Raw genomic sequence first — 26,750 nt, forward strand, 5'->3', positions numbered from 1 at the left:
TCCATTCTATAGTTTTATTCAATGCCATTTTTAAATAATATTAATCTATACATCGCTTTGTTGAAGTGGGTCTTTGACCATTCATTCTCAAAAATAATAATAACAAGTCATAATATAATACAGGAAGTGCTGTTAGAGGACCATAAAATACATCATACAGCGACAGTCGCATACTGTATCAGTCAACAGAACAGTATGGCTCACACTGGTACACACCGCCCTGCTCATGGCCTCTCCAGGGTGCATCATACAGCTGTCTGAACACAAAGGCAAACTGCTGAGCCTAAGCCCATTGAGACAGACAGTATCAAACATCCAAATCATAACATTAATCATTCATAACACTTTTCATAATATTCCTCATGGTAGTAACATCACCACCGCCAGTAAATCAAAAAGAGTGTTTACAACTGACTGTCAGGGAAGGAGCCATAGACCCCCATGATAGGAGGATATCAGAAGATACATAACCCAGGGTATTGGTCCAATACCATAGCCATGTAATTGACTTGATTTAAAATAATTTAAATATGGCTCTGACCAATACAAGTGTTGCCATGCTGAGGGAAAGTATTGTCATTGCTTCTTTATGAATCAGTCAGTCTACCAGCCTGCATCCTATGTAGGAATCAGTGGGATCTCCGCTCACTCCCCTTTACAGTCAGTACAGCATTATACTAGGTTATACTCGTAGGTTAGATTAGTACAGCGTTATTACAATTATTACCGCCTCAGTCCAGCAGAGGGCGCTACACCATCACTCATAGGCCACCAGCACAGCAGTGCCTCCACACCAGCAGCTATACCTCTCCCATGTCCGTTTGTGTACTGGAATGAAGTAGCCCCTAGGCACTGATCCAAGGTCAGTTGAGTCTCTCCCTCCTAAGAAACATGGTTAGGATTTGGGTAATCTGATCCTAGATCTGTGGTTAGGGGCATTCTGTATCTATGTTTGCGCCCCAGGCAGGGCTAGGCCAGGGACAGGCTCTGGGTTGGTAGGGGAGGACGGTAGCCCCTTAGGCCCTTTATATAGCAGCCTTCGGTTGGCTTCAGTACTGTCTCCGTTCAGGTTCTTATAGGGGTTCCTGCGAGAGGGTGCGCGGAAACACAGCGAGGGGAACCGGAACCCCGCCAGGCAACAACCGGAACATGAGATAACCTCCTCCTGCTCCAGAGAGGGACCAGAACCGTTTTCGGTGCCGTTACCAGAGCCGAACGGCGAGCCCCCTACGGGCCCCCCAGGAGTGGAGTGGTACCCGTTGGTGCCCCCCAATCCCAGGTAGGGCAAGGGGAGGGTGGGCAGGCAGGGAGGGTCATTGGATATGGGAGGAACATTACCCCAGCCATTGGTGAATGTAGTAGAGGTGGGTGGGGAGGGTTTGGAATAAGGCAGGCATGTAGGGAGAGTGCCATCTAGAGTGTCGGGGGAGCTGGTGCAGTCCATGGGTTCTTCCTCCAGGCTGCTTGTGTCCACTTCCTCTTCTTCACATAGCTGGTCTAATGACAGCACCTCTGGGTCGAGAGGAAGCCCGGAGTCATCGGCAGTGAGGCCCTCGCTGCTCTTCCTCCTCTCCACATCCTCCTCGACTACGAACTCCGACTCAAAGGTAAACCTCTCTTCCACGATTCCCCTCTCCTCCTCCACCTTGTTCTCTCCATTCCTCTCAGCATCCGGTGGCGATACACCCGTTTTCTCTGTGGTATTGTCTTTCGTGGTGGGGGTCAGGAGATCTGGAGGAGGGGTGCAGGGCAGGGACAGACAGCGTCTATGGAGCCTTCCTCGGGGCATACCCCCACCCTCCTCTCTGTCTGAGGGTGAGGGGGTGGTACAGTGGTCCAGAGGTTGGGGTAAGGTGAACGTTAAAGAGATGACTGACTTGCTGGGCGTGTCAAACAGTTTGATCTTGCCTCCATTCAGGTCCTCTCGCAGGGAGAAGGGGTTGACACGGGTGGGAGGGGCCAGAGTGGGGGGCGTGGCCGGAGGGAGCATGTCTGATTTGCTGCGGCAGAGGCGAGGGTCGCCGGGGAGACAGAGGGAGTGTCTCCGTAGTGGGCTGAGATCTGGAGAAAGAGATGCTGAATGAGAGAGCGATTTATTCAATAAAAAAAAAATACATGGCTAGCAATGAGCCTTACATGGCATATATAAAATCTAATAAATGTGTTAAAATACTTGCCATATACATATACCCATCTATTGCAGTAATTGTAAAAGTCTATCTATACTGAACAAAAATATAAATGCAACAATGTCTAGATTTTACAGTTCATATAAGGAAATCAGTCAATTGAAATAACTAAATTAGGCCCTAATCTATGGATTTAATATTACTGGGCAGGGGTGCAGCCATAGGTGGGCCTCTGAGGGCATAGGCCCACCCACTGGGGAGCCAGGCCCAGCCAATCAGAATGAGTTTTTCCCCCACAAATAGGCTTTATTACACTGCTCAAAAAAATAAAGGGAACACTTAAACAACACATCCTAGATCTGAATGAATGAAATAATCTTAAATACTTGAATGTGCTGACAACAAAATCACACAGAAAATATCAATGGAAATCAAATGTATCAACCCATGGAGGTCTGGATTTGGAGTCACCCTCAAAATTAAAGTGGAAAACCACACTACAGGCTGATCCAACTTTGATGTAATGTCCTTAAAAACAAGTCAAAATGAGGCTTAGTAGTGTGTGTGGCCTCCACGTGCCTGCATGACCTCCCTACAATGCCTGGGCATGCTCCTGATGAGGTGGCGGATGGTCTCCTGAGGGATCTCCTCCCAGACCTGGACTAAAGCATCTGCCAACTCCTGGACAGTCTGTGGTGCAACGTGGCGTTGGTGGATGGAGCGAGACATGATGTCCCAGATGTGCTCAATTGGATTCAGGTCTGGGGAACGGGCGGGCCAGTCCATAGCATCAATGCCTAACGCTTGCAGGAACTGCTGACACACTCCAGCCACATGAGGTCTAGCATTGCCTTGCATTAGGAGGAACCCAGGGCCAACCGCACCAGCATATGGTCTCACAAGGGGTCTGAGGATCTCATCTCGGTACCTAATGGCAGTCAGGCTACCTCTGGCGAGCACATGGAGGGCTGTGCGGCCCCCCAAAGAAATGCCACCCCACACCATGACTGACCCACCGCCAAACTGGTCATGCTGGAGGATGTTGCAGGCAGCAGAACGTTCTCCACGGCGTCTCCAGACTCTGTCACGTCTGTCACGTGCTCAGTGTGAACCTGCTTTCATCAGTGAAGAGCACAGGGCGCCAGTGGCGAATTTGCCAATCTTGGTGTTCTCTGGCAAATGCCAAACGTCCTGCACGGTGTTGAGCTGTAAGCACAACCCCCACCTGTGGACGTCGGGCCCTCATACCACCCTCATGGAGTCTGTTTCTGACCGTTTGAGCAGACACATGCACATTTGTGGCCTACTGGAGGTCATTTTGCAGGGCTCTGGCAGTGCTCCTCCTGCTCCTCTTGCACAAAGGCGGAGGTAGCGGTCCTGCTGCTGGGTTGTTACCCTCCTATGGCCTCCTCCACGTCTCCTGATGTACTGGCCTGTCTCCTGGTAGCGCCTCCATGCTCTGGACACTACGCTGACAGACACAGCAAACCTTCTTGCCACAGCTCGCATTGATGTGCCATTCTGGATGAGCTGCACTACCTGAGCCACTTGTGTGGGTTGTAGACTCCGTCTCATGCTACCACTAGAGTGAAAGCACCGCCAGCATTCAAAAGTGACCAAAACATCAGCCAGGAAGCATAGGAACTGAGAAGTGGTCTGTGGTCACCACCTGCAGAACCACTTCTTTATTGGGGGTGTCTTGCTAATTGCCTATAATTTCCACCTGGTGTCTATTCCATTTGCACAACAGCATGTGAAATGTATTGTCAATAAGTGTTGCTTCCTAAGTGGACAGTTTGATTTCACAGAAGTGTGATTGACTTGGAGTTACATGGTGTTGTTTAAGTGTTCCCTTAATTTTTTTGAGCAGTGTACATACATAAATACTCCTCAGTTTCATCAGCTCACTGGGTGGCTGGTCTCATACAATCCCGCAGGTAAAGAAGCCGGATGTGGAATGTTTATGTGTGGTATGCAGATTTTAGTCCGGTTGGACGTACTGCCAAATTCTCTAAAACAACGTTGGAGGCGGCTTATGGTAGATAAATTAACATTCCATTTTCTGGCAACAGCTCTGGTGGACATTCCTGCAGTCAGCATGCCATTTGCACACTCCCTCAAAACTTGACTCTTAAATTTCACATTTTAGAGTGGCCTATTGTCTCCAGCACAAGGTGCAACTGTGTAATGATCATGCTGTTTCATCAGCTTCTTGATATGCCACACCTGTCAGGTGGATGGATTATCTTGGCAAAGGAGAAATGCTCACTAACAGGGATGTAAACAAATGTGCGCAAAATTGAGAAATAAGCTTTAAAAAAAAATAGCAGTATACAGTGGGGAAAAAAAGTATTTAGTCAGCCACCAATTGTGCAAGTTCTCCCACTTAAAAAGATGAGAGAGGCCTGTAATTTTCACCATAGGTACACGTCAACTATGACAGACAAAATGAGGAAAAAATTTCCAGAAAATCACATTGTAGGATTTTTAATGAATTTATTTGCAAATTATGGTGGAAAATAAGTATTTGGTCAATATCAAAAGTTTCTCAATACTTTGTTATATACCCTTTGTTGGCAATGACACAGGTCAAACGTTTTCTGTAAGTCTTCACAAGGTTTTCACACACTGTTGCTGGTATTTTGGCCCATTCCTCCATGCAGATCTCCTCTAGAGCAGTGATGTTTTGGGGCTGTCGCTGGGCAACACGGACTTTCAACTCCCTCCAAAGATTTTCTATGGGGTTGAGATCTGGAGACTGGCTAGGCCACTCCAGGACCTTGAAATGCTTCTTACGAAGTCACTCCTTCGTTGCCCGGGCGGTGTGTTTGGGATCATTGTCATGCTGAAAGACCCAGCCACGTTTCATCTTCAATGCCCTTGCTGATGGAAGGAGGTTTTCACTCAAAATCTCACGATACATGGCCCCATTCATTCTTTCCTTTACACGGATCAGTCGTCCTGGTCCCTTTGCAGAAAAACAGCCCCAAAGCATGATGTTTCCACCCCCATGCTTTACAGTAGGTATGGTGTTCTTTGGATGCAACTCAGCATTCTTTGTCCTCCAAACACGACGAGTTGAGTTTTTACCAAAAAGTTCTATTTTGGTTTCATCTGACCATATGACATTCTCCCAATCCTCTTCTGGATCATCCAAATGCACTCTAGGAAACTTCAGACGGGCCTGGACATGTACTGGCTTAAGCAGGGGGACACATCTGGCACTGCAGGATTTGAAACCCTGGCGGCGTAGTGTGTTACTGATGGTAGGCTTTGTTACTTTGGTCCCAGCTCTCTGCAGGTTATTCACTAGGTCCCCCCGTGTGGTTCTGGGATTTTTGCTCACCGTTCTTGTGATCATTTTGACCCCACGGGGTGAGATCTTGCGTGGAGCCCCAGATCGAGGGAGATTATCAGTGGTCTTGTATGTCTTCCATTTCCTAATAATTGCTCCCACAGTTGATTTCTTCAAACCAAGCTGCTTACCTATTGCTGATTCAGTCTTCCCAGCCTGGTGCAGGTCTACAATTTTGTTTCTGGTGTCCTTTGACAGCTCTTTGGTCTTGGCCATAGTGGAGTTTGGAGTGTGACTGTTTGAGGTTGTGGACAGGTGTCTTTTATACTGATAACCAGTTCAAACAGGTGCCATTAATACAGGTAACGAGTGGAGGACAGAGGAGCCTCTTAAAGAAGAAGTTACAGGTCTGTGAGAGCCAGAAATCTTGCTTGTTTGTAGGTGACCAAATACTTATTTTCCCCCATCATTTGCAAATAAATTCATTAAAAATCCTACAATGTGATTTTCTGGATTTTTTTTCCTCAATTTGTATGTCATAGTTGACGTGTACCTATGATGAAAATTACAGGCCTCTCTCATCTTTTTAAGTGGGAGAACTTGCACAATTGGTGGCTGACTAAATACTTATTTTCCCCACTGTATATAATTCCTAGACATGTCCCTATGCTAGGCCCCATCCCACAGAGCTCAACTGAAAAAACTACCACTTTATTATTAATTTATCATCAAACGGATAATAAATATTTAAGTCCGGTAAGTCTTGGACCTACAGAGCAGCATTTCTTCTTAGCCCCTAGAAGAACAGATGACCACAAAACCCTAACCCCTCCCCCAGCTCATAATCAACAGCTGGGTCTTAATGACTCCGGTCTGAACACAGTTGTGTTTTGGATAACCCCTTCAGGCTGACCTCCCTGTGCTCCATACCCTCCAGGACAGCCACACACACCCTTTAGTGCCGCTTCATCTTTCTGCGTCCTCTCCGTCTCTCTCCTCTCCAGCTCATTTACAATCACTGAGAACGATGGGCGACGCTTTGGATCCATCTGAGTGAGAGAGTGGAGAAAAAGATAAACATTTGTTAAAAATACAAAATAAAAGAGTCAGTTACTCAAGTCACGAAGGAGAAGGAATGAGGGGGAACAGAATGAGAAGGGGAACAACAGAAGGAGAAGGGGAACAACAGAAGGAGAAGGAATAAGGGGGAACAACAGGAGGGAAAAGGTATAAGAGGATTTGTGTGTGTGTAAGAGAGTGTGTCTTACGTTACAGCAGGTGACCGCCAGGCTCAGGAAGGCAGGGGGACAGTCTCCCACCATGTGCTGAAACGTCTCTATGTCCAGACCAAAGTCCTACAGAGAGGGAAAGAGCATCACTCAGTGAAACAGAGCCCTAGGGAGATGCCAACATGAGCTCTGATTTGCTGTACTCACTTCAGTCACTAACAGTCAGCGACTTCAATGAAAGTACTGTGACTTACTGCCGGAGGGGAGATATTACACTGCAGTTTCATACAATGGCCAGAAGGGGGAGACCTGTTCAGTCTATGCCACATCATACAATATTGTGAACCCTGATTGAGTGCTAGTGTGTGTGCTAGTGTGTGTGTGTGCGCTAGTGTGTGTGTGTGCGCGTTGCGTTCATACCTCTGTGCGGGGGAGGACATCAGGGTCAGCCTGTATCCTAGCGATGACCTCACACAGGATGATACCATACGCAAAGATGTCCACTTTCTCGTTGTAGATCTCGCCTCGCAGTACCTCTGGAGCCATCCAGTAGGGAGAGCCCACCACAGCCAGAGGCTCCTGGTCTGACTCATCACTGTGGAGGGAGACAGAGGAAGACAGGCCTGGACATTATTACAGGCGGTGAAGTTCCCTTTAGATGCTGGTCTAGGGTCAGCTTTGCATTTTCCCCACTAATAGGATAGGGGAGGGGAATCTGATCCTAGACCTGAACCTAGGGGAAACCCCGGAGCCATTATTACAGCACACAGACAGACTGCAGCTAGCTTCATCACGCTCTAGATCATTAACAACCTTCCCAAAAGGAAGGTTTATATGGGGTAAATCTAGTGCGTGTGTAAAGGCATAAAGGGGCAGACACATAAACACACGTCACTGCAAGGCGCATGCTCTGAACACCACCCCCCCCGGCAGTCACTTCCTCTCTGTGCTATTTCCATCTCACTGTGAGCCATGATATTGCATAAACAGTGAGGGAAGTGATGGGAGCTGAGAAAGAAAGGAAGAGCGAAAAGGGGAGAGATGGAAGAGGAGAGAGAAGAAGTGGAACACAGACTAACAGTCAGAGCTCCCAGTGTAAACACCATCTGGGAAAGTGGAGGGAGAGAGTTGCCGTTCAGCCGGGGAGAGAGGGTTGCCGTTCAGCCGGGGAGAGAGGGTTGCCGTTCAGCCGGGGAGAGAGGGTTGCCGTTCAGCCGGGGAGAGAGGGAGAGGGGGAGAGAGCGTCGCCGTTCAGCCGGGGAGAGAGGGAGAGAGAGTCGCCGTTCAGCCGGGGAGAGAGGGTTGCCATTCAGCCGGGGAGAGAAAGAGGGTTGAGAGAAAGAGACCAAGTGTGCTTGAATAGTTTGACCATATTTGGAAAGCTTTCCTGAACTCTCCATCTCCGTCTCTCTCCCTCTCTGACAAACAGGGTTAGTGCAAACACACTGACAAGTGTACTCATGTTGACAAACGCAGAATTAGAGGAAGGTCATCAACATACAGCAGACTTTGCATTCATTGGTTCCTAATACTAATGTTTCGTCAAATCAGTTCAATTCGTCCTTACAGCACCATAAATAAACAAAAACAAGTTGTGGTGCATCAACACAACATGGCTGTACATAAACAAACACAAGGTAAACACTGGGGTGACCGTAGACAAACGAGAGGAAACGGTGCACACCAAGACACACACACACACCAACACGGGTTAACGCGACAGCTGCTTCCTCTCAGACACAGTGTGTTTACAAAAAGGATACAGACCCATTTACCACGTTAAAGAGGCCGGGGGGGTGGGGGGGGTGTATGTGTGTCCATCTGTTCCTGGATCTGTGCACAATATGGCCTATGGGCAACTTCTAAACAATTAGCAGGACACCAACTCCCGTCAAAAGGAAGAAGCTGAGCGGATTAAAACAGGCTGGAGCGATGAATACAACATATGAGGTGTTAATGTTAGCATTATAAACGAATGATATCTGGAGTCAGAGTGTGTGTGTCAAAATCCGTCCGGATTAAATATTGACACCGTCGCAGTAAGTCAACGAACGATGCACCCCTTCCCCCCTGAAACAGGGGCTTACTCACACATAGTTCCACATAGCGGGCAAACCACAACTTCTTCAGGGGAAACAGTGTCTCGCATTCTTTGGAAAATGGGACTCTGCTTTAGTGTGATTAATATTAATTTTTTAGACCCAAGACACTGATACAAGGTCAGTTTTTGGTGTTTCTGTACGCATTATAGTGAGGATTGGGAAAGGGAAGCTGATCCTAGAGCTGTGTCTACAGGCAACGTCTACCTGGGGTTTCAGTAACCGTCTCGTCTGAGGGCGCGAAAGCAAGTGTGAGAGTTAGCAAGATGGAGCGAAGGAATGAGGTGAGAGGGATAGAGGAGAGCGAGTGCAAAAGATGAATGGCGATAGCAAAAGAGAGTGACTGCAGATATAATAGCGTGAGCTATCAAGATAGAAAGCGTGAGAAAGAAAGAGAAAGGTCGAGCAGCCATTCAGGTGTGTTATCTAATCAGTTTGTGTTGATAGATGGATGATGAATAAACTCTACTGACCTGTACTCTGGTATTTTCTCTGCCAGGCCAAAGTCCCCCACCACGGCCGTACACTGGTCGCTGTCCCAACGCACCAGGCAGTTCTACAGGACAGAACCAGCAAGACAGAGGTCAGGACCTGTATTCACAATGTAGGAGTGCTGATCTAGGATCAGGTTGCTGCTTTCCATGTCATCTTATTCATTATGATCCAGAAGGCAAAAACGATCCTAGATCAGCACTCCCACTCTGAGAAGCTTTATGAATATGGGCCCTGGTAAATCCATTTACAGTTAGCTGTGTGTACTTGAGTATGCACTATTTAGTGTTCAGGAGTGTGTGTACGTGTAGCGTGCCACGCGTGTGCATGCCAAAGTATGTACAATTACCCGACATTATGTGTATCCATATAAGTGAGTGTACCTGTGTGTGTGTGTGTGTGTGTGTGTACCTTGGATGTGAGGTCTCTATGGAAGATGCCTCTGCTGTGGAGGTACTGTAGGCCCCTAGCGATGTCTAGAGACAGGCCCATCCTGACTGACCATGACAGGTACCGGTCACTGTCCAGCAGCTGCTCCAGGTTACCCCCGTTGATGTACTGGAAGTAACCATGACAACCACAGACAAGTGTCAATCAAAACAGGTGACTGTGCTGTAACCATGACAACACCACACACACATGTCAAACGACAGGTTTCCTTAACCTTTATTTACAGGTTATTCTCCATTGAGAGAACTTTTTTTTTGCAAGAGCGGTAACCATGACACCCATCAAATTAAATAACTGTCTCTACTTCAAATATTCCCCCAGCGTAACCATGACGACCATTAAGGAAGGAAGCATCAGGTATTAAAAGTAGTTCAATCTGTCCAATAGTTTCTACATCCTAGTCAGTCAGTCTACCCTAGTTTAGAGGGGATCTTACCTCTGTTAATGCATGGAGCTGTCCCTCATTAACACACACCCCTACAAACCTGGGACAGGAGAGAGGAAGATTATCAGAAAACATAACTGGAGGTCACCCTACATGCCTTATGACAAGTCTTACAATGCGTTATAAGTGCATGGTTTAAATGTGTAAACTGAGGATTTCCCATTTAGACCAAAGCTTTCATATGGATATGCACAGAGTGTGTTTTAATAAAAGTCGAAGAGACCTGAGTATGTTGGGGTGAGACAGGCGGTTCATCAGTTGGACCTCCCTCAGCATGTTAGCCCTGTTACTGGCCATGGTGTTCATCTTCAGAGCCATCACCCGCCCACTGATACGGTGCTGCACCTGCAGAGAGACAGGAGGTGAGAGAACCATCACTAGGGTCAGAGACCATCCGTATGATACAGACATGACAACCAGCATTAGAGAAAGGACACCATTGGACAAGCAGTGAACATCAACTATACTGTGAGAAAGAATGGGAAGTGAGGTGAGATCTTATTGGTCCAAAACGTTGTTCTCCGGACTGTCTGTATCAAGTTGTAGAATGTGTGTTTGCGCCTGAGTGCCTAGCCCAGAGTGTCCTAGCCCAGAGTGTCCTAGCCCAGAGTGTCCTAGCCCAGAGTGTCCTAGCCCAGAGTGTCCTAGCCCAGAGTGTCCTAGCCCAGAGTGTCCTAGACTGGACTATAAGGCTCTATTCTGGCCAAGCTGGGTGTTTTGTTGGAGAGTCTGTCTGGTGGTCACCATGGTGATCTGGTGTCTCATCCCCTATATGTCTGAGTGTGTTTTGAGGGGCTTGGACTCCTGCCCTTCTAACTAATAAACCATATACAGCAGATATATAACCACTAAGGACTCCAACAGTCCACTTAGTACTGTGAGTGGGAGGGTGTACATGTCATGTTTGTCAGTATGTGAGAGTGTGTGTGTGTGAATGTGTGATTCATTTTGTGACTGTGTGAGAGAAAGAGTGTGTGTGTCACATCTAGCAGACAGAGAGATAAACACATTCTGGCTTCTAACTCCTAATTCAAGGCTACAGCATGCAGTCAACCAGTCACTATTAGGGCCATCCTCCTCTGAACTGCAGTCAGAGATAGGGTAAGGAAGGGTAGAGAGGCAAACACCACTTACTCACTCCCACACACTCTGTGGAGTGGCCACTGCTGATGTATGGAGGCAATCTGTGCCTTTACACATTTATGACCCCACTTCCAGTAAGAGCTAGTACCGTCTGAGGATTAGCTCCATGGTTTCTTCCTCCATCTAATGTATTACATCTGTCTATAGGATTTAACTACATTAGTAGAGATGTACTCCTGGCCAGTAGGATCATACAGAATAGTCTCGCTCTCACACACACTTTTGCGCACTCGCACATAAACACCATAACGCAGACATGAGCCAACTGCTGAAATAGCAGAACTGAACGGTCTCTGGTAGGGCTGTGCCATTACTATACCAGGTAGGGCTGTGCCATCACTATACCAGGTAGGGCTGTGCCATCACTATACCAGGTAGGGCTGTGCCATCACTATACCAGGTAGGGCTGTGCCATCACTATACCAGGTAGGGCTGTGCCATCACTATACCAGGTAGGGCTGTGCCATCACTATACCAGGTAGGGCTGTGCCATCACTATACCAAGTAGGGCTGTGCCATCACTATACCAGGTAGGGCTGTGCCATCACTATACCACGTAGGGCTGTGCCATCACTATACCAGGTAGGGCTGTGCTGTCTGTCTCTGTCTAGGCCATCTGCTTTGTCCCGTCCACATGCAGAATTTCAGCTCAAATAAACAAGTGCTCAGTAATCATGGATACAGGCTGTTGCCCAGTGACCACAAGCAAAAATAGTTCTGCCACGGCAATGTGGTTTGAGAGTCTACCTCAGGTGTGTGTGTGTGTGTGTGTGTGTGTGTGTGTGTGTGTGTGTGTGTGTGTGTGTGTGTGTGTGTGTGTGTCAGTGCTCCAGTCACAGCTAAACAGGGAGTAGGTGTGATATCAGCATTCTAGTGACAGGAACATGGAGACGCCTAATAAATCTTACTCTCACAGATCTATTTGGCTAAAAGCGTCATTTTCTTGGTGTGAGACCAGGGGATTCATGTGAGGCTGGTAGCTGAACATGGTCCATAATAACAAGCAGGGAGGACCTGACTGTCTTCCTGGGGAGCCTTTAAATAGAACATGATCCAGTGTCTAAACTCTAGACCAGGACCTGATACACTAAATGGTAAGGAGTGTGTTGCACAACATCAGTACTGAGCTCCTCACACACACGACAACTTCAGTATCGAATGCTATGACAGCCCTTCCCCGCTCTTGCGGTGTGTGTGTGGTAAGCCTTGCAGGAACAAGTAAGAGCATGCAGCTTCTGGACATCAAAAGAAGTCTCTCTCTACTGCTCCACAGTAGAAACATTGTCCACTACATCTTTTTACTCTCTCTCTCTCTGGGCTGACTCACATTCCTCCTTCAGTCACACCTCCACAACCACCTGGATCATGTTCATTAGGGCACACCGTAGCAAAATGTTTTGCAACAGAAAATGTGTCCAGGCAGTCACTCACTCCCTGTTTAAGTCAGTTTTTTCCCCCAGTGCGGTGCCAAATGAACACATCCCATATGGGGGTAGCAGGGACAACAAGCTCCTTATACACTACAGAACATGTGGGGACACGGGGCGTGTAAACACACAGCGCAGGGAAAAATGTAAATAAGTCAAGTATACACACATGTATTTAAATACCAAGTATGTGCGCACGTGTGTATAGTCTACATGTGAAACAATAACAAACACCTCTTGATTGACAGGAGCACAAGCCCTGCCTGGAGGGGAGAAATAATAGAAGCAGGGAAAGTGCTGTGCTAGCGAAGTCCCGCCTCCTCCTCCTAATCCCAGATCCACAGCCAATGAACACAGCCTGACTGACTCATAATGTCACTCATTGTAACAGATCACAAACATGGGTGACATTCGATGATGGATAGGTGTGTGTGTGTGTGTGTGATGCTAGGTTTGTCTAGGTAAAATAAAATCACTGCTGAGTCTGCACAGAGGAGATTACTGACTCAGACAGAGGTAGGTGTGTGTGTGTGTATGTGAACATGTGCAAGTATGTAAGTGCATGTGAGTGTGTTTACCAACATTGTTGATTACCAACAATGACGAGACCGCCTACAGCAGGGGTGTCAAACTCATTTTAGCTCAGGGGCCACATGGAGGAAAATCTATTCCCAAGTGGGCCGGACCGGAAAAATCATGGTATATATATAACTTAAAAACAACAACTTCAGATTGTTTTCTTTGTTTTAATACGATCAACATACAACATAAAGCTGGAGCCTGAGGACAGTGTGTCCAAAATAGTACAAGCACAACATCACTATTAATCATAAAACACGTCAAGTTTATTTGAAAATTCTAAAGAAAAAGAACACACAAACACACAATGCCTCAGTGATTAACAGAACTGTTTCACAGATCACAGAACTATATCAGGTGTCATTTCTCAGGCAGAAATGTAGATAAAAAGAATGAAATCCTGTTCCCCAAACAAGTGCAAGAACCACAGAGTCAAGAATAGGTTAAATATACAAATAAAATAAAATCAATTAAAAACAATAGCACATCAACATAAAAACATATAAACATAAAGCTGGAGCCTGAGGACAGTGTCCAAAAGCACAACATCACTATTAATCATAAAACACCTCAAGTTATTTGAAAGTTCTGAGGACAAAGAACACACAAACACACAATGCCTCAGTGATTCACAGAAGTATATCACAGATCACAGAACTATATCAGGGTGTCATTTCTCAGGCAGAAATGTAGATAAAAAGAATGAAATCCTGTTCCCCAAACAAGTGCAAGAACCACAGAGTCAAGAATAGGTTAAATATACAAATAAAATCAATTAAAAACAATAGCACAGCAACATAAAAACATAAACATAAATCTGAAAGCGTTGCTCAAACTCCCGTAACAGTCCCGTTATTTTATCTTTGAACCGCTTCATGTCTGCCACATGTTGGGTCGCGCACACATTTTTCAGACAGGGGAAGTGAGCTGCATCACCACCGGCAAGTTGCGTCTCCCACAATGACAGCTTCAACTTGAAAGAACGTATGCTGTCATAATACTGCGTGACAACTTTGTTGCACCCTTGCAGCTGTTTGTTCAAGTTATTCAGGTGCTCTGTAACATCCACCATAAATGCAAGGTCCTGCATCCATTCTGCGGAATGAAATTCTAACACTGGTTTGCCCTTTTCTTCCATGAACTGTTCAATTTCTTCTCGTAAATCAAAGAAACGCCTCAGCACAGCACCTCGGCTTAACCATCTTACCTCAGTGTGGTATGGCAGGCCATAGATGTGATCTTTCTCTCTGAGAAGGCTGTCAAACTGACGGTGATTCAGGCTTCTGGATCGGATGAAATTAACAGTTTGGATGACCACCTTCATGACGTTATCCATCTTTAATGACTTGCAACACAAAGCCTCCTGGTGCAAAATACAGTGAAAAGTCAAAAAATCACATCCTCCATTTGCAGATTGCACTTTCTCTCTGAACTTTGTCACAACGCCTGCTTTTTTCCCGATCATTGAGGGCGCACCATCTGTAGCCAGGCTGAAAGCGCGGGACCAGTCCACTCCGACCCTGTCCAGCGCGCCGACGAGTGCGGTAAAAATATCAGCTGCTGTCGTTGTATCTGTCATCGGCACCAACTCCACGAACTCCTCGGTGACGGTCAATGTGTCATCAACTCCGCGGATGAAAATGGCCAGTTGTGCAACATCTGTAATGTCCGTGCTTTCATCAATTGCAACCGAAAACGCAATAAATGACTTTACTTTTTGCTTCAACTGGCTGTCCAAATCCACTGAAAGATCGGAAATCCTGTCTGCAACTGTGTTTCTTGTCAGGCTGATATTTGCAAAAGCCTGCCGCTTTTCAGGGCACACAATCTCCGCTGCCTTCATCATGCATGTTTTTACAAATTCACCCTCACTAAATGGTTTTGAAGCCACTGCGATTTCATTAGCAATGAGGTAGCTAGCTTTCACTGCAGCGTCACTGATGTCTCGGCTGTGAGTAAACACAGACTGCTGTTTCTTCAGACCCGCCAACAGTTCATTCACCTTCTCTCATCTCCGCTGTCCTTGAAAGTTGTCATATTTGTCGGCATGAAGACTCACATAGTGGCGACGAAGGTTATATTCTTTCAGCACTGCAACATGCTCTGAACACACCAAACATACAGCTTTCCCATTCAATTCCGTGAATAAATAGGATGACCATTTTTCTTGGAACACTCTGCACTCTGCGTCCACTTTTCTCTTTTTGACAGAGACATATTGGGGCAATGAGGGTGCCAAAGCACATAATGTTAAAAGTAGAAGCCGTAATAAATATCGCGGGCAAAACAAAGTAGCTCATTGGCTGCACGTGCTTGACCTACTTGCTCTCCCCCGGTATAAACAGTTTGCTTGCTTAACACAATTGCTATTGCGTCATCCAGTGGACGCAATTGGAACAGCAGTTTATTTTATAGAAAAATTGCAGCGCATTTTTATACTTTACAACAAAAAAAATTATTATTATTATTTTTTTTTCAAAATCATCTCACGGGCCGGATTAAACCCCTTTGCGGGCCTGATCCGGCCCGCGGGCCGTACGTTTGACACCCCTGGCCTACAGGGAGGAGGTGAGGGCTCTGGGAGTGTGGTGCCAGGAAAATAACCTCTCACTCAACATCAACAAAACAAAATGAGCTGATCATGGACTTCAGGAAACAGCAGAGGGTGCACCCACCTATCCACATTGACGGGACCGCAATGGAGAAGGTGGAAAGCTTCAAGTTCCTACCCGCCCTCCAAGACACATACAACACCCGATGTCACAGGAAGGCCAAAAAGACATCAACCCCCCGAGCCACTGCCTGTTCACCCCGCTATCATCCAGAAGGCGAGGTCAGTACAGGTGCATCAAAGCTGGGACCGAGAGATAGAAGCTGTTTTTCAATCTCAAGGCCATCAGACTGTTAAATAGCCATCACTAGCACATTAGAGGCTGCTGCTGCCTATTGAAATCACTGGCCACTTTAAGAAATGGAACACTAGTCACTTTAATAATGTTTACATATCTTGCACTACTCATCTCATATGTATATACTGTATTCTATTCTATCTTAGTCCATGCCGCTCTGTCACTGCTTGTCCATATACAGTGGGGAGAACAAGTATTTGATACTTTAAAAAAAATTTTTATTTAACCTTTATTTAACCAGGTAAGCCAGTTGAGAACAGGTTCTCATTTACAACTGCCGATTTTGCAGGTTTTCCTACTTACAAAGCATGTAGAGGTCTGTCATTTTTATCATAGGTACACTTCAACTGTGAGAGACTGATTCTAAAACAAAAATCCAGAAAATCACATTGTATGATTTTTAAGTAATTAATTTGCATGACATAAGTATTTGATCACCTACCAACCAGTAAGAATTCCGGCTCTCACAGACCTGTTAGTTTTTCTTTAAGAAGCCCTCCTGTTCTCCACTCAATACCTGTATTAACTGCACCTGTTTGAACTCGTTACCTGTATAAAAGACACCTGTCCACACACTCAAACAGACTCCAACCTCTCCACAATGGCCAAGACCAGAGAGCTGTGTAAGGACATCAGGGATAAAATTGTAGACCTGCACAAGGCTGGGATGGGCTACAGGACAATAGGCAAGCAGCTTGGTGAGAAGGCAACAATTGTTGGCGCAATTATTAGAAAATGGAAGAAGTTCAAGATGACGGTCAATCATCCTCGGTCTGGGGCTCCATGCAAGATCTCACCTCGTGGGCATCAATGATCATGAGGAAGGTGAGGGATCAGCCCAGAACTACACGGCAGGACCTGGTCAATGACCTGAAGAGAGCTGGGACCACAGTCTAAAAGAAAACCATTAGTAACACACTACGCCGTCATGGATTAAAATCCTGCAGCGCACGCAAGGTCCCCTTGCTCAAGCCAGCGCATGTCCAGGCCCGTCTGAAGTTTGCCAATGACCATCTGGATGATCCAGAGGAGGAATGGGAGAAGGTCATGTGGTCTGATGAGACAAAAATAGAGCTTTTTGGTCTAAACTCCACTCGCCATGTTTGGAGGAAGAAGAAGGATGAGTACAACCCCAAGAACACCATCCCAACCATGAAGCATGGAGGTGGAAACATCATTCTTTGGGGATGCTTTTCTGCAAAAGGGACAGGACGACTGCACCGTATTGAGGGGAGGATGGATGGGGCCATGTATCGCGAGATCTTGGCCAACAACCGCCTTCCCTCAGTAAGAGCATTGAAGATGGGTTGTGGCTGGGTTTTCCAGCATGACAACGACCCGATACACACAGCCAGGGTAACTAAGGAGTGGCTCCGTAAGAAGCATCTCAAGGTCCTGGAGTGGCCTAGCCCGTCTCCAGACCTGAACCCAATAGAACATCTTTGGAGGGAGCTGAAAGTCTGTATTGCCCAGCGACAGCCCCGAAACCTGAAGGATCTGGAGAAGGTCTGTATGGAGGAGTGGGCCAAAATCCCTGCTGCAGTGTTTGCAAACCTGGTCAAGACCTACAGGAAACGTATGATCTCTGTAATTGCAAACAAAGGTTTCTGTACCAAATATGAAGTTCTGCTTTTCTGATGTATCAAATACTTATGTCATGCAATAAAATGCTAATTAATTACTTAACATTTTTTGTTTTAGATTCCGTCTCTCACAGTTGAAGTGTACCTATGATAAAAATTACAGACCTCTACATGCTTTGTAAGTAGGAAAACCTGCAAAAATCGGCAGTGTATGAAATACTTGTTCTCCCCACTGTATGTATATAGTCTTAAATCCCATTCCTTACTAGTTTTGTGTGTATTGGGTATATGTTGTGAAATTTTTAAATATTACTTGTTAGATATTACTGCACTGTCGGACCTAGAAGCACAAGCATTTCGCTACACCTGCTATAACATCTGCTAAACACGTGTATGTGACAAATAACATTTGAAGTGCGTGTAAGTGTGTGTGTGTAAGTGCGTGTGAGTGTGTAACAGTCTGTTTAAGGAGTAGTTTCTCAGGACGGCTGTTTTTCCTTTCTCTGCTCTTTCCAACGGGCAGACATTCCACAACCAGACTCTCCTCTGATAGAACTCTGTTCAGCTCTGACAACAGGATCCTAGAGGAGAGCCCTCAACACTTAATCCAGCCTGTCAATCAAACACACGCATACAGACTTCCACGGTCACTCAAACTGTGAAACGCTGTCCGAGTCAGTAATCTCCCCTGTGCAAATGCAGTAGTGATTTTACCCTGACAGGCCTAGCATCATCAGTCTCCTCCTATGTATGTCTGACAGACATATCAGTGTGGATGTCGGATCACCACCTCAAGCTGAACCTCGGCAAGACGGAGCTGCGCTTCCTCCTGGGGAAGGACTGCCCGCTCCATGATCTCGCCATCACGGTTGACAACTCCATTGTGTCCTCCTCCCAGAGTGCAAAGAACCTTGGCGTGACCCTGGACAACACCCTGTCGTTCTCCACTAACATCAAAGCGGTGACCCGATCCTGCAGGTTCATGCTCTACAACATTCGTAGAGTACGACCCTACCTTACACAGAAAGCGGCACAGGTCCTAATCCAGGCACTTGTCATCTCCTGTCTGGATTACTGCAACTCACTGTTGGCTGGGCTCCCTGCCTGTGCCATTAAACCCCTACAACTTATCCAGAACGCTGCAGCCCATCTGGTGTTCAACCTTCCCAAGTTCTCTCATGTCACCCGCTCCTCCGCACACTCCACTGGCTTCCAGTTGAGGCTCGCATCTACTACAAGACCATGGTGCTTGCCTACGGAGCTGTGAGGGGAACTGCACCTCCTTACCTTCAGGCTCTGATCAGACCCTACACCCAAACGAGGGCACTACGTTCATCCACCTCTGGCCTGCTAGCCCCCCTACCTCTACAGAAGCACAGTTCCCGCTCAGCCCAGTCAAAGCTATTCGCTGCTCATGGCACCCCAATGGTGGAACAAGCTCCCCCATGATAGCGGAGTCACTGACCACCTTCCGGAGACACTTGAAACCCTACCTCTTTAAGGAATACCTGGAATAGTATAAAAGTAATCCTTTAATGAGAGAAATAAGTATTTGACCCCTCTGCAAAACATGACTTAGTACTCGGTGGCAAAACCCTTGTTGGCAATCACAGAGGTCAGACATTTCTTGTAGTTGGCCACCAGGTTTGCACACATCTCAGGAGGGATTTTGTCCCACTCCTCTTTGCAGATCTTTTCCAAGTCATTAAGGTTGAGGCTGACGTTTGGCAACTCGAACCTTCAGCTCCCTCCACAGATTTTCTATGGGATTAAGGTCTGGAGACTGGCTAGGCCACTCCATGACCTTAATGTGCTTCTTCTTGAGCCACTCCTTTGTTGCTTGGCCGTGTGTTTTGGGTCATTGTCATGCTGGAATACCCATCCACAACCCATTTTTCAATGCCCTGGCTGAGGGAAGGAGGTTCTCACCCAAGATTTGACAGTACATGGCCCCATCCATCGTCCCTTTGATGCGGTGAAGTTGTCCTGTCCCCTTAGCAGAAAAACACCCCCAAAGCATAATGTTTCCACCTCCATGTTTGACGGTGGGGATGGTGTTCTTGGGGTCATAGGCAGCATTCCTCCTCCTCCAAACACAGCGAGTTGAGTTCATGCCAAAGAGCTCGATTTTGGTCTCATCTGACCACAACACTTTCACCCAGTTCTCCTCTAAATCATTCAGATGTTCATTGGCAAACTTCAGACGGGCCTGTATATGTGCTTTCTTGAGCAGGGGGACCTTGTGGGCGCTGCAGGATTTCAGTCCTTCACGGCGTAGTGTGTTACCAATTGTTTTCTTGGTGACTATGGTCCCAGCTGCCTTGAGATCATTGACAAGATCCTCCCGTGTAGTTCTGGGCTGATTCCTCACCGTTCTCATGATCATGGTCCTCTGTAGCTCAGCTGGTAGAGCACGGCGCTTGTAACGCCAAGGTAGTGGGTTCGATCCCCGGGACCACCCATACACAAAAAATGTATGCACGCATGACTGTAAGTCGCTTTGGATAAAAGCGTCTGCTAAATGGCATATTATTATTATTATTATCATCATCATTGCAACTCCACGAGGTGAGACCTTGCATGGAGCCCCAGGCAGAGGGAGATTGACAGTTCTTTTGTGTTTCTTCCATTTGCGAATAATCGCACCAACTGTTGTCACCTTCTCACCATCCTGCTTGGCGATGGTCTTGTAGCCCATTCCAGCCTTGTGTAGGTCTACAATCTTGTCCCTGACATCCTTGGAGAGCTCTTTGGTCTTGGCCATGGTGGAGAGTTTGGAATCTGATTGATTGATTGCTTCTGTGGACAGGTGTCTTTTATACAGGTAACAAACTGAGTTTGAGCACTCCTTTTAAGGGTGTGCTCCTAATCTCAGCTCGTTACCTATATAAAAAGACACCTGGGAGCCAGAAATCTTTCTGATTGAGAGGGGGTCAAATACTTATTTCCCTCTTTAAAATGCAAATCAATTTATAAAATTTTTGACATGCATTTTTCTGGATTTTTTAGTTGTTATTCTGTCTCTCACTGTTCAAATAAACCTACCATTAAAATTATAGACTGATCATTTCTTTGTCAGTGGGCAAACGTACAAAATCAGCAGGGGATCAAATACTTTTTTCCCCCTCACTGTATATACATTTTACCAATATGATAATGTTGACATTTGAAGCATTTAGCTAGGAAAACATCTGCATGTTGTTTTGGCAATGAAAATCAGGTGAGTGTGAATGGGGCGGCAGGTAGCCTAGTGGTTAAGAGGGTTGGGCCAGTAACCGAAAGGTCGCTAGTTCGAATCCCAAGCTGACTACTGTAGGTGAAAAATCTGTCCATGTGCCCTAATTGCTCCTGTAAGTCCCTCTGGATAAGTCTGCTAAATGACTTAAAACATAAAAAATGCGAACACACACAGGGTCTCCCACAAACACAGAGACTCTCACTCACGCTGTTTGTGAATGTTGTTGACAGTGTGGCACACTCTTGCCGTCACTGTTTCCACACGGTTTCAAAAGCAGCTGGCAGTAGCGTGGTACCGACATGCTAATGGATACTGTTCACCTACTGGACTTATGACACAGAGCTTTGCCATTTGTCGTACGCATATTTTGAATAATTGAGGTCCCCTACTACTAGAAAATCATTAACCAGTATTGAACAGTATTACAAAATACAGTGGTGCACCTTGGTTGGTTTGTCTGTTGGACTGGTCTTTGAGTTACTCTTATTTTAGATTAGATTTTTCTTTCAGTTTACGTATAGTTGTTAACTAGCAGATACCGTAGACTATGTCATTATGCTAACACTAATTAGTAATTGCACTAGCGCTAGTTAACAACTCCCTTCAAACCGCAGGCAGAGACATAAAAATAGTATCCACAGGTTAATCTGACTCATTGTCAAAATCCCAAAGAATAACACTTGACACCTGAGGAAGGTCTGTGTTCCTTCCCATAGAATTATACAAAAATAAACATAACATGCAACAATTTCAACGACTTTACTGAGTTACAGTTCATATAAGGAATTTAGTCAATTGAAATAAATTCATTAGGACCTAATCTAGGGATTTCACATGACTGGGTAGGGGCGCAGCCATGGGTGGGCCTGGGAGGGCATCGGCCCAACCACTGGGGAGCCAGACCTGCAAATCAGAATTAGTTTTATTACAGACCGAAATAGTCCCCAGTTTAATTAGCTGTCCGGGTGGCTGGTCACAGACAATCCTGCAGGTGAAAAATACTGATGTGGAGGTCCTGGGCTGGCGTGGTTACATGAGGTCTGCGGTTGTGAGGCTGGTTGGACGTACTGCCAAATTCTCTAAAAACTAAGTTGGAGGCGGCTTATGGTAAAGAAATTAACATTCAATTCTCTGGCAACAGCTCTGGTGGACATTCCTGCAGTCAGCATGCCAATTGCACACTCCCTCAACTTGAGACATCTGTGGCATTGTGGTGACAAAACTGCACATTTTAGAGTGGCCTTTTATTGTCCCCAGCACAAGGTGCACCTGTGTAATGATCATACTGTTTAATCAGCTCCTTGATATGCCACACCTGTCAGGTGGATGGATTATCTTGGCAAAGGAGAAATGTTCACTAACAGGGATGTAAACAAATTTGTGCAAAACATTTCAGAGAAATAAGCTTTTTGTGCGTATGGAACATTTCTGGGATCTTTTATTTCAGCTCATGAAACATGTGACCAACACTTTACACGTTGCGTTTATATTTTTGTTCAGTATAGAATGACTAGAATGGAACATTCTAATTCTAAGTGTGTTCACCTCACTTCGTTAGAACAGTAATAGAATTACTATTAATTATATTATATTTCTGTGGCCAAAACAATGATCATTTGTGATTCAGTCAGATGATCTGAATAAGGAAGTACCAGGACTCCTGCCTGTACAGGAAGTAACACTTACAGTACGGCAGGCAGGTCGGTCTACGGAGCGCTCGCTCTCACAAAAAGATGAAACGCAGCACCTGAAGGATTAGTCTTGACACGCGCACCCCTCCTCATATTGCACAATGGCAGCGTGGAGGTATGAATACCTGCCTGCGACTGACTGCTGTGAGGAAAGCATCCATTGATCCAGAGTGTGTGTGAGAAAGAAGGCACTGAATAACACTAGATGGCAGGATGACAAGAGTATTGTGCCGCTCCGTTTATAATCCAGCATCAAGATGCAACGCTTCAGAGGGTGTGTGTGTGAACACAGAGTTGCGAGGATCATTTATGGCTCTATTACCACAGTCTGTCATGTCATCTGAACATTATAACAGTTAGATTGGGACTCGATGTAATCGCTGCAGTAACAAATTTGCATTTATATGCAGTTATCAAAGGGCAGGTTGCTCAATCAAGAGAGGCATCTTTACAGCTGGCACTTGCAAACCCCAAGTCATTTGAATGCTCACTGCCCAGCCAAAGGGCAACATGGCTGGGAGGAGGAGTGATCGGGAGTGTGATAGAGTAGGAGGTTAAGTTATGCTCCTACTGTAATGACAGGTCTAAGATACAATTTCCATAACTTAACCATAGTTAACTGTGCTAACATGGTCCCAGAACAGTTGTTTTAAAGGGGCCTGAGAGTGAGATTCTTAACATGGTTACGGTCATGGTTAACTGGACTCAGGTCAGTTGTTGAAGGTATATCTAGGGCCCAGAGTTTTTCCTGATCATGTGACTGACCAGGAAATACTACAGGACCCTAGTTTATATGCTATAACTTGCGCCTGGAGTTTTTCCAGGTCAGGACACATTAAAGAAAAACTCCTGGCCCAACGTTATGAATATTACAATGCTCTGTGAAACAGGAGCAGGACTAGGACTATATGAAGTCCATGACTGTGGCACAAATTGACACTATTCCTTATGTAGCCCATAGAGCTCTGGTCAAAATAGTGCACTATGTAGGGAATAGGGCAGTGGTTCCAAAACTTGGGGTTGTGTCCCCATGTGAGATCCCCCAAATTGAAACGGGGTTACCTGAGAAAATCTGTAATCTTATCAAACAAATGAATATATTTTTTCTCTTCAAATGGGTATAGAACACAAGCTTTAAGGGTCAACTAAAGACCTCTTACACTATTCGAGCTATTGTTACCCGATGCATAAGGTAACAATGCATGGTCATCATGTTTCATGCTTGGTACCAATGATGACCTTAACAGGGACACTCAGATGCCCAAACTGAGTTAGGTAGGCCATCTTATCCCACACGGTTTAGCACAAAAAAACAAGTCAGTAGGCCGAGCTAGTCTGGACCCATATTCACAAAGCATCTCAAAGTAGGAGTGCTGATCTAGGATCAGGACCTTTTTGTCCATATTAATTATGATCAAGAAGTAAAAACTGATCCTAAATCAGCACTCTTACTCTGAGACACTTTGTGAATAGGCTACAGGACAGGCCCTGATCTCCAAACTCTTACATGTAATGTATAGGCAACTTACCTTGAAGACTTCTGAGAAGAAGCCTGAGCCAATCTTCTCGCATATGAAGTCATCAATCCGGGCCAGGCTGGACACAGCGCTGCGCAGTGCCCGGTAGGACGAGGGCCTGATCCGGTTCGGCCCGTGGACCGCGTGGATGGGTGGTTCCGCCGCCTCCTGGCACCGGTCCGGGTCGACCCGCTCCATCTCGGCTATCCCGGGACTTGGAGGGGGACTAAGACGTGCACGCAGTTTAAAATCCAACGTTTCTGTTTACATTTCTCATGTCCTCCGCAGCAGCGCGAGGGTCCGGTGAAACCGATGAGCTTCACACTAGATGCTGAATTTCAGAACGAGGGTGAAAGAGCGATTAATATCGCTGTCGAAATCCCCTCGAACTCTAACAAAAAACTGCAGTCTGTGTCCTCAAGTTCGGGTATTTCTTCTTTAGAAACTAAAGTCTACACAGCTTCCTTCCATCATGCCGCATCCGGCAGCGGTTGTGCGCGGTGTTTGATTCCGTGACTGAAAAGATTTAGGCAGGCTCTCTCCTCTAGTTCTCCCTCTACCCCCTGCTGTAACTGCGCACTCTCAGGCTGCAGCAGTCAAAATCAGCCTCCTCTGGTCTGCATACGTATGCAGCGAAAAGGGCTCCTATTCTGTACCAATTGAAACCGGGTTTCCAGTGCGTATTTGTTGACAGAACGCTTAGCAGACAGGCTCGCTGTTCGTTCGATGAGGAAATGAGAACAGAACTCCCTGTAAAATAGAAAATGGGGTGTTTACTGTGGCTCGCCGGTTATTTATTTGTGTAGCCTAGGCCTACTTATCTGTGTCTAGTCTGTCCTGATACAGGTCATGGAAGCAGTTGAGTTGAGCCCTTGATCATGACTCAGTTCCATTACATTACATTACACATAAGGGTCGTTGGACAAAGCCCCGACCCTTGGTCTGAACATTAACACGCATCGCTTGCGGTAAGGTAGGTTTTGGAAACATAAGGACCATATCTTTCATATTAGTGAGAAATAATTTTCTAAAAACTAAAGTTTCAATTGGTATACACCTTTATAGGGTAAGGGTTCCCACACGGCCATATTTCCATGTTACAGCGCTTGTTTACGGAAAACTGACAGAAGACAGAGTGGACAACCTGTGCCAATTAGCCATCTGCGTCGCTGAACACCTGTGTGTAAAGGGAAGACAGATGCCAAACTGTTGTCAGTGAAAAATACTGTCAGCTGCAACTGTTAAAACCGATTAACACAGTGTACAGTAAAAGTGGGTATTTTGCATTTGTTAAATTATTTTGGTGTGAAATGAAAGAGGGCTTTGTGTTTCTAGAACCATACCGCAATTGAGAATCGATTCACGTTTAGATGGAATATTTGGCTGTTTTGGCTTCCAGAGCCAATTTGCCTTTAAAACAGAACATGTAAGGTCCTTGGACTATAGGAAGTAACGTTAGGCTACTTTAGTCCATTATTGGGCTAGGAAGCAGTGCGATATCGCCATTATTGTTTTAGACAAACTTTAAATAGACTACAGAGCTGCTATAAACCTGAGCCAATCGCATAGGCTATTAAAGGCTAGGAGCCTATTCAAATGTACAGTATTTTGATTGATCACTCAATAGAAACGAGACTGCCAGGCTGTACAAACACAGGCAAATATTCAGGTTGAAAACAAACAACCGGTGGACAGGCGGCGAGAGCTTGATGCTGTCGGTAAACAGTGCGCGAGAATATTCGTGAGAGACCTTCCGCCACCGTCAGCTTGACTGCGGGTCGTAAATTATAAATGACGAACTGGGCTGTGTTTTGGGGGTTTGTCAGTCTAGTCTCCCACACAATTGGTTATGCACTAAATATAAGCCTACACTATTTCAAAATGGAAAATAATGACAAAAACACCGACTGTCTTTACCTCGGTTATATAGGGGAGGAATCATGCGTAACTGCGCGAAAGCATGGATGCGACTTACCTGCAATTGATCAAATCTACAGGTAGTCTAGACTACGGTGTCCTCAGCCTCATGAGCCCTGACCCGACCGAGGTGTTGGGTTACCGGTCCTTTTATTTCACTAATTAATCAGCCTTGTCTACCGTCCCGCTGCAGCACGGTTCTCGTTTTACGTCCCCTTGCCTCCATTTGTCGTGGCTCAGCAGTACACCGAGAAAACAGTGCGACTTTTAGTGTGGCTTCTTATTGGAGGAGAAGCCGCTGGGCGGGGCCATACGTCATCACTTTCAGAAACTTCACCTGCGGGGGCGCTTTCAAATTAAAAACAATTTTCAGCAAGGCAAGGCAAGGTGAACACACTTTGCCTGGCATAGTGCGCAGTATATCCTACAGTAGGCTATGCAATCAAATTAATTCAATCACATTTATTTTATTAAGGCCATTTTACATCAGCAGTTTTCACAAAGTGGTTTACAGATAGCCTACCCAGCCTAAAACCCCAAAGAACAAGCAATGCAGAAGCACAGTGGCCAGGAAAAAACTCGATAGAAGACAATAATTTAGGAAGAT

General features: G+C 46.0%; 1 protein-coding gene across 1 annotated transcript; it reads right to left on the bottom strand.

Annotated features, from left to right (window-relative positions):
• On the bottom strand, positions 1-26,381 carry LOC123482956 (dual specificity testis-specific protein kinase 2-like). The gene is made up of 10 exons (XM_045212190.1): positions 26,202-26,381; positions 24,239-24,976; positions 10,363-10,484; positions 10,131-10,179; positions 9,656-9,802; positions 9,226-9,308; positions 7,074-7,248; positions 6,693-6,779; positions 6,377-6,473; positions 1-2,061 (listed from the first exon to the last, which is right to left on the bottom strand). The coding sequence occupies exons 2-10, from the start codon at positions 24,422-24,424 to the stop codon at positions 947-949; spliced, it is 2,061 nt and encodes a 686-aa protein (XP_045068125.1). The 5' UTR covers positions 24,425-24,976; positions 26,202-26,381; the 3' UTR covers positions 1-946.
• Between the last annotated feature and the right edge of the window lie 369 nt (positions 26,382-26,750).

This window comes from Coregonus clupeaformis, unplaced genomic scaffold (assembly GCF_020615455.1).
Source record: "Coregonus clupeaformis isolate EN_2021a unplaced genomic scaffold, ASM2061545v1 scaf0001, whole genome shotgun sequence".
NCBI classification, from domain to species: Eukaryota; Metazoa; Chordata; class Actinopteri; order Salmoniformes; family Salmonidae; genus Coregonus; species Coregonus clupeaformis.